This window comes from Peromyscus maniculatus, chromosome 20 (assembly GCF_049852395.1).
Source record: "Peromyscus maniculatus bairdii isolate BWxNUB_F1_BW_parent chromosome 20, HU_Pman_BW_mat_3.1, whole genome shotgun sequence".
NCBI classification, from domain to species: domain Eukaryota; kingdom Metazoa; phylum Chordata; class Mammalia; order Rodentia; family Cricetidae; genus Peromyscus; species Peromyscus maniculatus.
Genome location: NC_134871.1, coordinates 58,913,563 through 58,929,427, shown reverse-complemented (window position 1 = coordinate 58,929,427; position 15,865 = coordinate 58,913,563). Strand labels below are relative to the sequence as shown.

General features: G+C 50.1%; 1 protein-coding gene across 2 annotated transcripts; it reads left to right on the top strand.

Moving 5' to 3' along the window:
• The first annotated feature begins 191 nt into the window (after positions 1 to 191).
• Positions 192 to 9,434, top strand: Cpt1b (carnitine palmitoyltransferase 1B). 2 transcript variants are annotated; one of them, XM_006976170.4, is made up of 19 exons: positions 192 to 317; positions 804 to 963; positions 1,277 to 1,416; positions 1,723 to 1,900; positions 2,122 to 2,223; positions 2,405 to 2,542; positions 2,629 to 2,706; positions 3,579 to 3,686; positions 3,762 to 3,846; positions 4,594 to 4,789; positions 5,074 to 5,259; positions 5,968 to 6,073; positions 6,152 to 6,268; positions 6,625 to 6,789; positions 6,870 to 7,004; positions 7,090 to 7,242; positions 7,967 to 8,080; positions 8,649 to 8,741; positions 8,900 to 9,434. In XM_006976170.4, exons 2-19 carry the CDS (start codon positions 823 to 825, stop codon positions 8,981 to 8,983), a joined length of 2,319 nt encoding a protein of 772 aa, XP_006976232.1. In that variant the 5' UTR covers positions 192 to 317; positions 804 to 822; the 3' UTR covers positions 8,984 to 9,434. The 2 variants fall into 2 exon arrangements, with proteins under 2 accessions (XP_006976232.1, XP_076412724.1); XM_076556609.1 differs by having other exon boundaries at positions 256 to 589.
• The last annotated feature ends 6,431 nt before the right edge of the window (positions 9,435 to 15,865 follow it).

Genomic DNA, 15,865 nt, shown 5'->3' with positions numbered 1-15,865 from the left:
TGACCTTTTCCCTACATTCAGCTATTTTTAGCACTGGTGCAACCATGCTCACGTGAGACCCTCCACTCCCCTGTCCCAGACCTTCCAGCAACCTTCAGCAGGCTTGTGGGAACTCTGCCCACCCCTTCTAGGCGCCCCACCAAAAGGAGGGGGTTCTGGTTTCCGCCCATATCTGTTTTCTCCACCCCAATTTGGGAGTGGGTGTCAAGTTCCCAGTGAGGGCAGGGCGGGGCCAGGCTGGGGTGGCCAGGCCTGAAGGACGTGGGGACATGGGCCAGAGTGGCCAGACCCTACACCGACAGAAGCGAACCTGAGCTGTGAGTGAGGGACCAGCACAGGGAGGCCATCGGGACCCAGAGCCATTCCATCCCACAACTCTTCAGCCTTACTGTCATCCGAGCTTTGCGAGCGAGGACTGTGCTGGGAGCACCCGAACCTAGTCTCTGCCGGGGCCCACTCCCTTCCCTGGGCGTCTTTCCTGGACCCCAAGCCGCCCTTCGCTGCCCTTGGGGCGCCTGGAGCCCGACTCCTGCAGCATTGCAGACAGGCCTGTCCGGAACCCCACGAGGGTTCGGCGGCGGCGGCGGCGGTTAGCCAGGCTTGGGAGGGCCCAGCAGGGCGCGCAGCAGCGTTGGGGCACGGGCGGGTTTGGGAGGGGGGTGGTCGCATAGGGAACCGGGCAGAGGGTGGTAGGGGGAGCGAGGACCAGATGGGGCGGCGGAGGGGCGGAGCCTCAGCTAGAGGTGGCCGGGCGGGGGCGGGGCTGGACACACTAAGCACCTTCTGCCCCTACCTAACCTTAGGTGCTGACTGAGCCCCAGGATGGCGGAAGCACACCAGGCAGTAGCTTTCCAGTTCACTGTGACCCCGGATGGGGTCGACTTCCAGCTTAGTCGGGAGGCTGTGAGACACATCTATCTGTCTGGAATCAACTCCTGGAAGAAACGCCTTATTCGCATTAAGGTGTGGGAACAGGTGGTTCTCCCGGCCTCTTTTTCCCAGCAGGTGCTTAGGCAGAAGCCAGCTGTCAGCAGTTAGTCTCCCTGTCAGTGCCTGTCTCCGCCTTTGGCCAGCAGTTCTGCTGGTTATAGATAGGCTCCAGTCGTGCAGAAACCAGAAGGGTGATAAAGATGTGATGGGACATATAATGTAGACATGTATGGAGGAAGGACACAGTGAATGGATGAGGCAAAGACCAGGAGCCCTTTCTCAGGACTTCCCAGGTGCCTAATTACATTTTCCCACTCCACAAGGATGCTTGTTTCTTCCCCCACAGAATGGCATCCTTAGGGGTGTGTACCCTGGCAGCCCCACCAGCTGGCTGGTTGTTGTCATGGCAACAGTTGGTTCCAACTATTGCAAAGTGGATCTCTCCATGGGGCTGGTCCATTGCATCCAGAGATACCTCCCTGCCAGGTAAGGCACCTGGAAGACACATGTCTCAGAAAAAAAGGGCCAAGACAGTTCCCAAGGCCAGGATTCCTGTACTAGACAGATACAGAAAAGCAGTCATTGGTGGCCAAAGGGTCCCTCTCACAGGGCTACCATCTCTTAGTTCCAAGGCAGTTTGTCTATTTCATGCACTCAGACCTGAGTGCACCCAGCAAGGTCTTTTTCCATTCGGGTCTTCCCCAAGAGAGTTCATAGCCATCAACTGCAGTTAGAACTCCCCAAAGGATGGCATCAAAGGGCTATCCTGAAGCCTTCCTCCTTCTCCAATAGTTATGGCCCCTATTGGACACCACAGACCCAGGAACTTCTCAGCGTGGTCATCTTCTCCACTGGGGTCTGGGCAACAGGCATTTTCTTTTTCCGACAATCCCTGAAGCTGCTACTTTCCTACCACGGGTGGATGTTCGAGATGCACAGCAAGACCAGTTATGCCACCAAGATCTGGGCTGTGAGCAGAAGCACTGGAGGGTGCAGGCATCTGGTTTGAGATCATGGGGAAATCTCATTTGGGGTTCTGAGCAAGAAGGGAGAGGCAGATTGAACAAGAGAGCCTGGTGCATGCGTTTTTCCTGAGGGAGCTGGGATGGTTCTGAAGGACTTGATCATTTTCTAGTTTGTGTCCACTCTTCCTGTTAGCTCTTACCCCGACACTGCACTCTGTACCTTTAGATCTGCGTTCGCCTCCTGTCCAGCCGACGGCCCATGCTCTATAGCTTCCAAACATCTCTGCCTAAGCTTCCTGTACCCAGTGTGCCAGCCACGATTCAGCGGGTAAGAGCCTGAGTGCCAATGAGCACAAAATCCCGGATTCAGAGGACTAGTCCAAACTTATAAGCACTGTTTTCTATAAATAGCTGGCTTGAGAAGAACAGGGGTCTGGTTGAGGAGAGGTTGTAAGAAGGTTAAGAGGGAGAGGTAGAGCCATCTTCATGATCACAATTTGACTGGACAGTACCTGGATTCTGTGCGGCCCTTATTGGATGAAGATGAATTTTACCGCATGGAGACACTGGCAAAAGAATTCCAGGACAAGACTGCCCCCAGGCTGCAGAAATACCTGGTACTCAAGTCATGGTGGGCAACCAACTATGTAAGTTTGCCCTCCCAGGCTTGTTCTTCTGCCTGTGTTCTCGATACCGCCTCCTCAGCTCTAACCTGCAGCCTGACTATCCACAGGTGAGTGACTGGTGGGAAGAGTACGTCTACCTCCGAGGCAGGAGCCCCCTCATGGTGAACAGCAACTATTATGCCATGGTAAGAACCAGAGCCTCCTAGGGCTCCTGTGTGCCCAGCTCTGTCCCCAGCTCTGGAACAAGGACCTAGAGGACACTCCAGAGCCTTTGCGTCAGTTTCCATGGGTGAGTGGGGCTTATGGAGTGAGGCCTGAGGGAAAGAAAAAGGGAGGAGAGAAGATCCTGGAGGAGCAATCCAGAGCCAGCCTGTGGGTGGTGGGGATCCTGGCGAGAGGGAGCATTCTGAGACTGCCCATGAACTTCTCAGGCCACTTGTGCCATACTCCATTGCTTCCTAGCGTTGCCCTGGCCTCCCTGGCCTCCTGGCCTCTCAGGCACAGGTTCTTGGTTATCTTGACACCATTTTTGGAGAATTTCTTAAAACATGCTTTGCCTTTGTCCCTTTGTGGATCAGACCAGAGGGTGAATACCAGCCCCCTGTGGTACTCGGGAAGCCGCTGTCTGCCTCACTTCACGTGACTGGTGTCCACACCATACACCTGTGGACAGGTGGCTGATCTTCCTGCTGCCCAGTGCCTACTCTCTGCTGATGTCTAAAACATACCCTGCTAGCCTCCTGGAATTCCCGTCATCCGTGAACTGTCTTTCTAGCAACTTACAACCTGTCCAAATCAAAGAATGGTTTTTTGTTGTTTTATGGTAGAACCCCTTTGAAGCAAAATAAGTCAAGTATGAATGGGCAGAGAATAGTCCTGATCAAAGCTGGAGCCTGTCAGTTATACATTTCTGGAAGTTCACCCTGACATGATGTGGGATGGAACATAGGCAGGGTCTACAATACCTCAGGCCCCTGAAAAAGTTTCCTCAGGTTGGTGAGACTCAGGTGACACCCAGCCAGAGGTGCCCAGCCTACAGACTCTGCTCTGTCTGTAGGATTTTGTGCTTATCAGGAACACAAATGTGCAAGCAGCACGTCTGGGAAATGCCGTTCACGCCATGATCATGTATCGCCGCAAACTGGACCGTGAAGAGATCAAACCTGTGAGTTACATCGGGGTTAAGGGTGGGGTAAGGAGGAGTGGCTTGAATCTAAGCCATGCTGGGCCTTCCTTCCAGGTAATGGCACTGGGCATGGTACCCATGTGCTCCTACCAGATGGAGAGGATGTTCAACACTACACGCATTCCAGGCAAGGAAACAGGTACGGGACTACAGCCAGGCACCCATCAAGAGGAAGTCCTACCCTCCCAGGCATCCATCAAGAGGAAGTCCTAGCCATGACAGCTAGCTGCCCAACTACTATTTTTCTCTAAGCACTCCAGGGTCTCAGGATCATGAGTTTGTGAAAAGTAGTCAGTTCGTGACAGATTCTGGATGGTTGTTATGTACAGACATGGTGCTGATGATACTGGGATGGTTGTTATGCACAGACATGGTGCTGATGCTGGGATGGTTGTTATGTACAGACATGCTGCTGATGCTGGGATGGTTATGTACAGACATGGTGCTGATGCTGGGATGGTTATGTACAGACATGGTGCTGATGCTTGGATGGTTGCTATGTACTGACATGGTGCTGATGCTGGGATGGTTGCTATGTACTGACATGGTGCTGATGCTGGGACCCCAAGGAGTCCAGAACAGTGGCTGTCCTTCCAAGGCTTCTGAGTACCTAGGAAGGTAGTCATGAGTCAAGAGCAATGAAGGAACACTGAGCCTATCTCTCGTGGAGCCTGAAGAGAAGGCAGGAGGGACTCGCTCGGGGCACAGGGACTAGCTTAGCATGGAAATCTGCCCCTAGATGAAGGCAGGCCCAGGTCAGATATGAGGCAGAGCAGAGTCTGCAGGGACCATCTGTGTGTTGGGGGCGGGCCCTCTCTGGGCTCGAGAGGGGCAACTGCGTATTGTCTGAGGTCCTGCCTCAGCTGCTCACTAACTTCTGTCACAGATGTGCTACAGCATCTCTCAGAGAGCAGACATGTGGCCGTCTACCACAAAGGCCGCTTCTACAAGGTGTGGCTCTATGAGGGCTCTCGCCTGCTCAAGCCTCGAGACCTAGAGATGCAGTTCCAGAGAATCCTGGATGACCCTTCCTCGCCTCAGCCTGGGGAGGAGAAGCTGGCAGCCCTCACCGCAGGAGGAAGGTATCCAGGGCCTGTGGGGGAGGGCTTGTCCAGACCCAGGCTCAAGGCTTCATGAGAAGGAGAGCTTGGCCCTCCCTCCACCCTAGAACTGGAGGCCAGAGTCGCAGCCAAGGACAGGCACATAATACATAGTGAAGGGCACTGGTGGTAAGGACAGAGGCCATCTTTCAGGGTACCCAAGTGGTCCTACCTCCTCTCGTCTCCCAGACTCAGCCAGATCCTAAGAGATCCCCTGATAAAAAGTACACATTGGTTCTACTGCTTACCGGCCTGTGTACCCTCAGGGCAGAGTGGGCACAGGCCCGTCAGACCTTCTTCAGCTCTGGCAAGAACAAGACTTCCCTGGATGCCATCGAACGTGCCGCCTTCTTTGTGGCCCTGGATGAAGAGTCCCACTGTTACAACCCCAACGATGAGGCCAGTCTCAGCCTCTGCGGCAAGGCCTTGCTGCATGGTAACTGCTATAACAGGTGTGTGCCCCGGACTCAAGGGTCAGAGGTCAGAGTTCAAATCTAGTGATTAGAACTAGAGGCTAGTGGTTTGGGTTAGAAGATTAACGTAGGAGTCGGGTTCAGAGTTAAGGGGCAGGTGGCAGTTATTCAGGGGTAAGGTGGTAATAGCTAAGATTGGAGTTGAAGATTAAGAATAGAGATTGAGCCTGGCGGCGGCGCACACCTTTAATCCCAGCACTCAGGAGGCAGAGGCAGGTGGATCTCTGTGAGTTCAAGGCCAGCCTGGTCTACAGAGCAAGATCCAGAAAAGGAGAAATGCTGTCTCAAAAAGACCAAAAAAAAAAAAAAAAAAGAATAGAGATTGAGATGGGGGGCAAGGAGATAGTTCAGTGGGTAATGGTATCTGCTGCCAAGCCTGATGACCTGAGTTCAAACCCCAGGACCCACATGGTGGAAAGAGAGAACCAACTTCCAAAAATTATCCTTTGACCACCACGCATCAATGTGTACACACACACACACACACACACACACACACACACACACACACACACACGCATATTCACACAAACAAATGTAATTTAAAATTTTTTAAAACAATAAAGGTTAAGTTCTGGATTAGTAATTAGAATTGGATCATTAGTGTTAGAAGTGTAGGGTTAAGGTTGTAGGTTGGAGATCTGTATAATTTCCCAGCTTCGGGTCTCCTCTGATCTACTCTTGCAGGTGGTTCGACAAATCTTTCACTCTTATTTCCTTCAAGAATGGCCTACTGGGCCTCAACACAGAACACTCATGGGCAGATGCCCCCATCATTGGGCACCTCTGGGAGGTAAAGGCCTAGAGAGGGGACCTTCTGGGCAGGTCCTGGCAATGAAGCTCGTTTCTCAGTTGTGTTTTGTCCCTGCAGTTCGTCCTGGGCACTGATACCTTTCACCTGGGCTACACGGACACTGGACACTGTGTGGGAGAGCCAAACATGAAGTTGGCGCCTCCTCAGCGGCTGCAATGGGACATTCCTGTGCAGGTATGCGGGCTAGGAACGAGGGGGTTAGGTCTCATCCTCAGGATGAAGGGACAAAGCGCTTCTCGGGGTGCCACGTGGGCCACAAGCAAAGCAGAGACCCCAGGGTTGTCTGGCTAGAGAAACGCTGAGATCCATGGCTCACGTCCATAAAGCACCTGGCAGTCTGATAGTTCCCCTCCTCCCCACCAGGCTCAGCGGGGCCTGGTGCTGAATCCTCACAGGTTGTCGTTTGTGTCTTCGGAAGCTGTTGGGTAGACTCTGCCTTTCCCCCATCACCTAGACTTCACACCTTCTTAGATCTAGAGGCCTCCCCGGAGGACTCTGCCCTCAACTGACCCTTTTCCACATCTTGGCAGTGCCGGGAAGTCATCGAGAATTCGTACCAGGTGGCCAAGGCACTGGCCGACGATGTGGAGTTATACTGCTTCCAGTTCTTACCCTTCGGCAAAGGCCTCATCAAGAAGTGTCGGACCAGCCCTGACGCCTTTGTCCAGATTGCCCTGCAGCTGGCTCATTTCCGGGTAGGAGCTTCTGAGGGCTGTTGAATGTGCAGGGCATCCTCGGGGTCCACCTGCTTGACTCCCCCTGCTGTGTACCCCAGGACAAAGGCAAGTTCTGCCTGACTTATGAGGCCTCAATGACAAGAATGTTCCGAGAGGGGCGGACTGAGACTGTGCGTTCCTGTACCAGTGAGTCCACAGCCTTTGTGAAGGCCATGATGAAGGGGTCCCATACGGTGAGCCCCCCACACCTTGTCTCTCTCCCTCCTTCACCTCTGTTTACTTCAAGGAACACTTGACCCCTCTGCTTCTGACCCCCAGAAAGAAGACCTCCAGAATCTCTTCCGGAAGGCTTCTGAAAAACACCAAAACATGTATCGCCTGGCTATGACAGGGGCCGGGATCGACAGGCACCTCTTCTGCCTTTACATCGTCTCCAAGTACTTAGGGGTTAGCTCTCCTTTCCTGGCTGAGGTCAGTGAAGTTGCCGGGTGTGACCTCTATCCCCTTGCCTTTAGGCCCAGAGAAAGGCCTTCTTGCGATAGGGCTCTGTGGAATTAGTGCTCTTGTGAGAAAAAAGCAGACGTATGTGTGTTCTGCCAGATGGCGATAGTATCTGAGAGAGAGTGAAGCAGGCTGAGGTCAGGGAGGGGTAAGGAGCAGATGGGACTAAGGCAGCCGCAGCTGGGGAGAGCTTATGCAGATGCTGAGATTTTCAAATGGGCGGTGGGGACAGAGGAACATCGGTAGTTCAGGGAACTCCTGCACCACACATGTCCATGTCCATTTCTTTTTTTTTTTTTCTTTTAGTGTGTGTGTTTTCGAGACAGGGTTTCTCTGTGTAGTTTTGGTGCCTGTCCTGGATCTTGCTCTGTAGACCAGGCTGGCCTCAAACTCACAAAGATCCACCTGCCTCTGCCTCCCGAGTGCTGGGATTAAAAGCGTATGCCACCACTGCCCGGCAAGACCAAGTCTTGTTAGATAGCTTTGGCTGGCCTGGAATTCACTAGGGAGAGCAGGCTGACCTTGAACTCATGGATGATCCTCCTACCTCTGCCTCCTCAGTATTGGGATTACAGTCATGGACCACCATGCCTGGCTGATGTTGTCTGTACTGACATAGTCCTCTGGCACTGCTGGCAGGACAGGGGCACACTGAGTGCCTAATGTCTAACAGACTGCCACCTCCCTGTCACAGGTGCTTTCGGAACCCTGGAGCCTCTCCACCAGCCAGATTCCTCAGTACCAGATCCGCATGTTTGATCCAAATCAGTACCCCAATCATCTGGGAGCCGGGGGTGGCTTTGGCCCAGTGAGTGCCCCAGAAGGATGGTGGTCGGCAGCATCGGGACCCCGGAGTTTCAGTTTAGGGGTGCAGACACGGGCATGAGCACTTGATTTAGAGAAGACTGTGTGACTGTAAAATGGTCACTGCTGACTGAGGCAGGCAGGTGCTAGGACTGCCCACTCACAACTTCCCCTGGGCGGCATCACCACACTCAAGGCTGCTCTTCAGGGGATAAAGCAACACACTGGGTCCTCCAGAGGTGTATTCACCTGAAGAGAACAGCCCTTTCCCAATGGAGCATTCACCTGAGCTGCTCTGTCAGAAGGCTGGATTCCTACAGAGAGGGGGATGGTCTATAGTGCGAGTCCCTGAGGAAATGTGAGTCCCAGACTGCCAAACACAGGGGCAGCATCCTTGAAAGGAAACTGAAATTCCAGTCTTGGAACCAGAGGCAGAGTCCTTTAGTTTGCATACTCTTTGCTGGATTAGGAAAGAATGCAGTATCCAACATGGGCCCACCTCCTGTGACTCTTGTGGGAAGGGAAAAATCCATCACTTTGACTCTTGGGACTCATTTGCTTCTTGTCCTCAGGTGGCAGATGATGGTTATGGGGTTTCTTACATGATCGCAGGTGAAAATACTATGTTCTTCCATGTTTCCAGCAAGTTCTCAAGTTCTGAGACGGTGAGTCTCCCACGCTCCCATTTGGGGTGGTCCCGAGAAGAGGTGCTCCGTGGGGTATCCCAGAAGCACACTCCACCTCTGGTGGGGGAGAGTCTGCTTGTGGGTTCAGGGGGCTGGGGGCTGTCCTGAGAATGTGTCTAAGCTCCCAGTTCCCACAGAATGCCCAGCGCTTTGGGAACCACATTCGCCAAGCACTGTTGGACATCGCTGATCTTTTCAAAGTGCCCAAGACTGAAAGCTGAGGACAGGAGAAAGACCAGCTGCCCGTTTGTCCCCACCTGGTGGAGGAAGAAGCCTGTGGCCAGTTCACAGGCACAAGGGGTGGCATGCACACGTGCCCAGTTCTGCACAGCTCTGGTGGCAGGTGCGCTCCAGGCAGATACTGCTCCTTTAGGGCCCAGGTGGAGGCGGGACTGGAGCGGCAAGGGAATTTTGATTTTTTTTTTTCTTGGTACATGCTAATAAAAAATAAGGCTGTATACTTCTCTCTCAGCCCTTAGGTGCCTATGTTGTGTTAGGGAACTATAAGGCCCCAGCTCAGACTAGAATGGTGGCAATAGCAATCTAGGAGAATGTTCACGAGGGCTTCCTCCCTGCTTTGAAACATATGCCTTTCCGGAATAATGCAGGCTTTGAGGGCGCTGTCCACCCTCTCATGTGCACTTGGAATAAATTCTTGCTTTAGAACCTTTACCTGTTCCATGGGGCTACTTCTGTTTATCTGCCAGGGGGTGGGGCCCACCTGCCTACTCCACTCACTGGCATGCCTTCTGTAGCAGTCTGGGCTGGAGTGCAACCCTACTGAGGCCAGGGGTGCCAGGCAAGCATATCTGTGAGGGCACACGAAATACCCTGCAGCCACGGGCTACTTCAGTCCCACATGCTCTCTTGCTGAAACAACGTTAAACTAAGTTGGACAAGGATGGCTCAATACCTGTAGACTTGCCTTCAATACTTCAGAAATAGTATTGCCTTGCAGAAGGATTACCAAGAGTTCAAGGGCAGTCTGAGCTACAGAGTAAAACCCTGTCTCAAAAAAAAAAAAAAAAAAAAAAAAAAAAAAAAAAAAAAGAAAAGAAAAGAAAGAAAAAAAGAAAAAGAGTAAACCAATAATAATCTTTTTTGAAAGCATAAGTAACACTCAGTAACTACAGCTGCATACTTGAATGAAAGATTCCAGATGCTAAGAACCCACAGGCACATCAGATTTAGAAGTCATGTTTGTTGAGCATAGATATGACCCTGTTCTGGAAACTCAGTGACGAGCAGGACACTCCCTCTGCCTATACAGAATTCTCTACTAGAGGAGGCTCCTATGAGTAGGGGACAGTGCAGCTGATGGACACACAGCTATTTTTGGAATGACCCACTTAGCAAGTGTTTGCTGGAGGCCTGCAGCATACAGGGCAAGCGAGCTAGCAATGAACAAAATTAGCAGACAGTCCTTCTCGGCACCCGAAGACTGCAGTAAGGAACATGGATAACAACTACACAGTGTAGTGAGTCAAATGCCAAGTCAGTGGTCAGGTCAGATAAGTGAGGGAACAGACCAATGAAAAGGCACGATTTCAGATGGTGGTCAAAGCAGGTCTTTTAAAAACAAGGCTACCAACTTACAGACCTGACGGAGAAAGGAATAAGCCACGTTCTTCCCGTCTTTCATGTCTCAAACTTGAAGGCAGAATATTGCTGGACCAAGGGGACAGCAAGGTCCAAAGGTGTATGGGGAGAAATGCCCATTGTAAAGAATTAGCACATGACAGCCGATAGCTGGTGTAAAGTCAGAGAGCCGAAGGGCAGGCAAGCCTGCCTTGAAGACATCTTTATCTTCTAGCTTCTTCAGATGACGGGGGACTGCTGGAGTCTGAGCAGAGGGAGTCGTCATCTCTCCTCATTTTAAGGAGATATTTTTTCCTGGCCAACCAGAATGATACAACAAAATAGGATGCAGTCATGGGAGAATCGTGAGGCCTGTCTCAAGGCAGTGGTCATGACAGCAAAGGGAAAGAATGGCAGGACTTATACTAAGGCAGTGCCATACGCAGGACAAGAAAGTTGGGATGCGGAGACTGTCAAAGGCAGGACTAACAAGCCTGAGGAGATCCCGGAGACAGCTCACTTTAAAAAAGTATTACTTTAGCCAGGCAGAGGTGGCAAGCGCCTTTAACCCCAGCACTCAGGAGGCAGAGGCAGGCAGATCTCTGTGAGTTCCAGGCCAGCCTGGTCTCCAGAGCAAGTTCCAGGACAACCAGGGCCACACAGAGAAACCCTGTCTTGAAAAAACAAACAATATATAGATGTGTGTCTGCATTAAAAGTTTTAGACTTAGTTTATCTATATGAGTGTTTTTCTGCAGGTATGTATGTGCATGTACCACGTGTGTGTCTGGTGCCCGTGAAGTCAGAAGAGGGTGTCAGAGTCCTTTGAACTAGAATTCTAGTGGCTTGAGCCACCAAGTAGATGCTAAGAACCAAGCCCAAGTCCTCCACAAAAAAAAAGCAAGTGCTCTTAACCATTGTTCCAGCCCTCCAGCCTCAAATGATGACATTTTTACTTTGTGTGTATGTGTGTGGGTAGCATGCTACTGTATATGTGTGGAGGCCAAAGAACTTGTAGGAGCTGGTTCTTTCTTTCCACCATATGATTCTCCCCCCACCCCCCACCCCCAAGACAGGGTTTCTCCGTAGTTTTGGTGCCTTTCCTGGAACTCGCTTTGTAGACCAGGCTGGCCTTGAACTCACAGAGATCCACCTGCCTCTACCTCCCCAATGCTGGGATTAAAGGCATGCGCCACCACTGCCCGGCTTCCACCATGTGATTCTAAGGATTGAACTCAGGTTGTTGGGCTTAGCAGCAGGCATATTTACCTGCTGGGCCATGTTCCTGGCCCTGTAATTCACTTAAAAAAAATTTTTTTGAGTGCTATAGTGATTAAATGAGAAATTAAAATGTTAAATTTAATGTCTGTAAGAAATACCTTTGAAGGGCTGGGAATGTGACTCAGTTGGTAGAGAGCCTGCCTAGTATACATGAAGCTCTGGGTTTGATTCCCAAGACCACATAAAAAAAGTATGATGATGCATGTAGCTGCATATTTGAGGCCAATATGAGATGCATGACACCCTATCTTTAAAAGGGAAGAAGAGGAAAGAAAGGAGAAAATATCTCATATATTCTTAGAATATAGGTTAAAAGCTGAGAAAGATCTAGGCTCCTTATAATACTTGTTATAATAGTCATTAAAACCTCAATAGCACATTGGAAGATTCCTAGAGCATAAATTTCTAATGTTGTTTAAATCTCCATGAACTTTAAAAGTATAAATATGCTTACACAAGTTTACATTCTGTGTTAGAACATCCCTGAGCTTCCAAAATATTTACACAGATTTCTTTCTCATGAGGCCTATGTAACCTCCCCTGAAGAAGTGTCTGGATTTCAATAGATTTGGGGCAACATTAGTCTACCTGATCTGGGAAAACTGAACAGAGAATTTCCAACAAGCTAGTTTGTAATTCACATTAAAATTCAATCATTAACGCTGGTTGGTGGTGGCACACACCTTTAATCCCAGCACTTGGAAGGCAGAGGCAAGCAGATCTCTGTGAGTTTGAGGTCAGACTATAGAATGAGTTCCAGGGCTACATAGAGAAACCCTGTCCAAAAAAAAAGACAAGCTTTGGAACTGAAGTTGACTCAGTGATATAGACCACCTGTTGCTCTTGTAGAAGGCCCAGATTTAGTTACCAGCACCCAAAACTGTTTGTAAGTCCAATCCCAGGGGATCTGACACCCCTCTTCAGACCTCTGCAGGCATCATGCATGGACACAGTGCACATACACACATACACACAGGCAAAACATTCACATAAAATAATAAATCTTTAAAAAAAAAAAAACACCATCACCACCCTTTAACAGCTTTAACAGACAAATCCTAATCTCACTGCCCAGTACTTACATTACAGGAGATTCTAAGGAATGTATGTAGCCAGGCTGTGTGTCTAGGATGTAAATAGCATGGAGCCACAGTTTGCTGGTCTCAGCTATGTAAGGGCATGGACATACCTGACAGATCCCCTGGGCTTCCTGAAAGCTCAAGCTTTCAGATCTGACTTCTACAAGACATCTCAGGTAGCACAATTCCATCACCAGACAGGATTCTCAGGGCCACTCACACTCCACCTGAATGGATCCCCTGACTTTCCATTTCTGCCCCAGGAGCAGGCCCATCTACACCGTTTGACTTTGCTCCTGCTAGACTTTCTGCCTAGAAGCTCGGTCCCTTACTTTTCCTTGTCTGACTTCACTGTCCATCAGAGTTCATCTTGATTTTTCTGGAGTTTCACAACAGAAGTCAGAAGTGAGCTGTTCATGCAGTTGGAAAGTGATTGGAAGTTTAAAGGGTAATTCAGGCTAGAAAAGGACAGTCAGAAAACCAGATTCAGAGGAGGCAGAAGCCTGACGGTATATGGAGGGATTTAACTAAACAGCGCTCTTTTCAATAAACAGTGAATGGGTGTTCACTGTGTCCAGAGGATTTGTCTCAGCCTTTGATGTTCTCCTCTCTGGCAGACGGCTAAGGATCAGAATCCCAAAGAGAAAATTCCGAGGGCCCTGAGTGGTTTGTATTCTCAAACACTTGGTGTCCAAAGTTAGTTGCAAACTGACCTTTTCTTAACTCAGCTTGTGTTATCAACACCTTCCAACCAATGCCTGTTTCTCCCTCACCTCCCACATTGCCAGACCCTGTCAAATTGTCGTGGCTTTTAACTCTGCACCTCCCTCCTCTATGACCACGCCTCCCTCCCTTCACACTTTCATCATTGTGGGAGGCCAGCTCCCACCTTTTAAAGGGTTCCTATGAGGAAGAGAGAAGAATAAGAAACTTTTAGATAGAAAGATAGCAGAGAGGAGACAGACAGAAACACAGGATAGCTTCGGGAGGACCTGGATCAAAATCCACTGGCCCCGTCTGGCTCTTCAAAAGGGCTTTTTTTTAACAATGCCAAGGGACGAGGCAAAAGACCTCCCCCTATTAAGATCAAAGCATACCGCACAGCACAGCCGAGTGTAGACCTTTTCCAAACACCTGGTAACCACACCAGTGGTCACGTCATCCCCTTATTCAACCCTGCTGGGTAAAGCAAGCTGAGATTCTCAGACTTTGAGTAAGTTCTCACTAGGAAACCTCTGTGGGTCTTTCATTACCCAGACAACACCCTACTCCATCTCCATCTTGCCTCCAACAAGCAGAAGTTCATTTTAATCATTTCAATCCTCTGATGGCATGTCCCAAACAACATGTCCACAGCCTTATGAATAAAGATTGATTTGGGAGTTGAGGAGACAGCTCAGGGAGTAAAAGCACTTGCCGCACAAGAATAAGGACCTGGGTTTGAATCTCTGGCATTTATGTGAAAGCCAGGCATTGCCATATAGGTCTGTAAACCACCCCTCCCCAGTATTGGGGGATGGAGAGAGGCAGACCCTAGGAGTTCACTAGCAAGCCAGTCTAGCAGAAACAGTGGGTTTCAATTTCATTAACACACTGTTCTCTAAGGCATAAGGCAGAGACTGACAGAGCAGGAGAACCAATGTCTTCCCTTTGACCGCCCCCCACACACACACACACAAAGAGAGAGAGGCTAGGAAGATAGCTTAATAAAGTCTTTGCCTGGGCTGGAGAGATGGCTCAGAGGTTAAGGTCTTGAGTTCCATTTCCAGCAACCACATGGTGGCTCACAATCATCTAGAATGAGATCTGGTGCCCTCTTCTGGCCTGCAGGGATAAGTGCAGACAGAAAACTGGATACATAAGAAATAAATAAATCTTGGAAGGAAGAAAGGGAGGGAGGGAGGGAGGGAGGGAGGAGAAAGGAAGGAAGGAAGGAAGGAAGGAAGGAAGGAAGGAAGGAAGGAAGGAAGGAAGGAAGGAAGGAAGGAAGGAAGGAAGGAAGGAAGGAAGGAAGGAAGGAAGGAAGGAAGGGACAGAGGGAGGGAGGGAGGGAGGGAGGGAGGGAGGGAGGGAGGGGAAAGGAAGGAAAGAAAGGGACGGGGGGGGGGGAGGGAGAGAGAGAGAGAGAGAGAGAGAGAGAGAGAGAGAGAGAGAGAGAGAAAGAAAGAAAGAAAGAAAGAAAGAAAGAAAGAAAGAAAGAAAGAAAGAAAGAAAACAAAGTCTTTGCCTTTCAAGCAGGAGGAGTTCGATCCTCAGGGTTGGTTTGGACTAGCCTGTTAGCCTCCTTCCTCCTTCCAACTAGAAATTTTTGGTTTTTTTAAAAAGATTTATTTACTTATTATATTTAGGAGTGTTTGCCTGTACGTCCGTATGTTCACCATGTGCATGCCTCCAAGGTGCCCTCAGAGATCAGAACGTAGCTTTGGATCTTCTGGAACTGGACTCAAAAATGGTTGTGCTGGGAACCAAATCCAGGTCCTCTATAGGAGCATTAAGTGCTCTTACTCTTGGCCTTTAAGTACCGAATGGCTCTATTGCCTGTTATCCTTGCTTGGTGATATAGGGACCTAGTCTGTGAGACAAGACCACTGCCGGGCAGACTTGGGCCGGAATTCGGCACATCTGCCTGTGCGGTAATGCCCCTGCCTCATCCGATCCTCATTATTCTCCCCCAACCCTCCAAAAAACCCAAGCATTGACTTGCCCTGTCAGGCAGGTGCAACAATGTCTGTCACACGTAATACTGGACACTGGACAAATGTTTACGTCCTGAACACCAGGACACCAGTAATCAGACGGGTCCTGCCCACGTGGTTGTACACAGAGGCACCTAAGAAAGAAACTTCAGGGCTGGAGAGATGGCTCAGAGGTTAAGAGCACTGACTGTTCTTCCAGAGGTCCTGAGTTCAATTCCCAGCAACCACATGGTGGCTCACAACCATCTGGTGCCCTCTTCTGGCTAGCAGGAATACATGCAAGCAGAACACTGTAAACATAATAAATAAACAACATAATAAAAAAAAAAAAAAAAAAAACTTCATTGTCCAGCACTGGAGGCTGCGGGGAGGATTGGGGACCCACAGGCAGGAGGTAGCCTCGCGCTTCCTCATCTCTACTCCATTGACACTCAACCTCCACCTAAATCCAGGGTGAGAGCGGGTAAGGC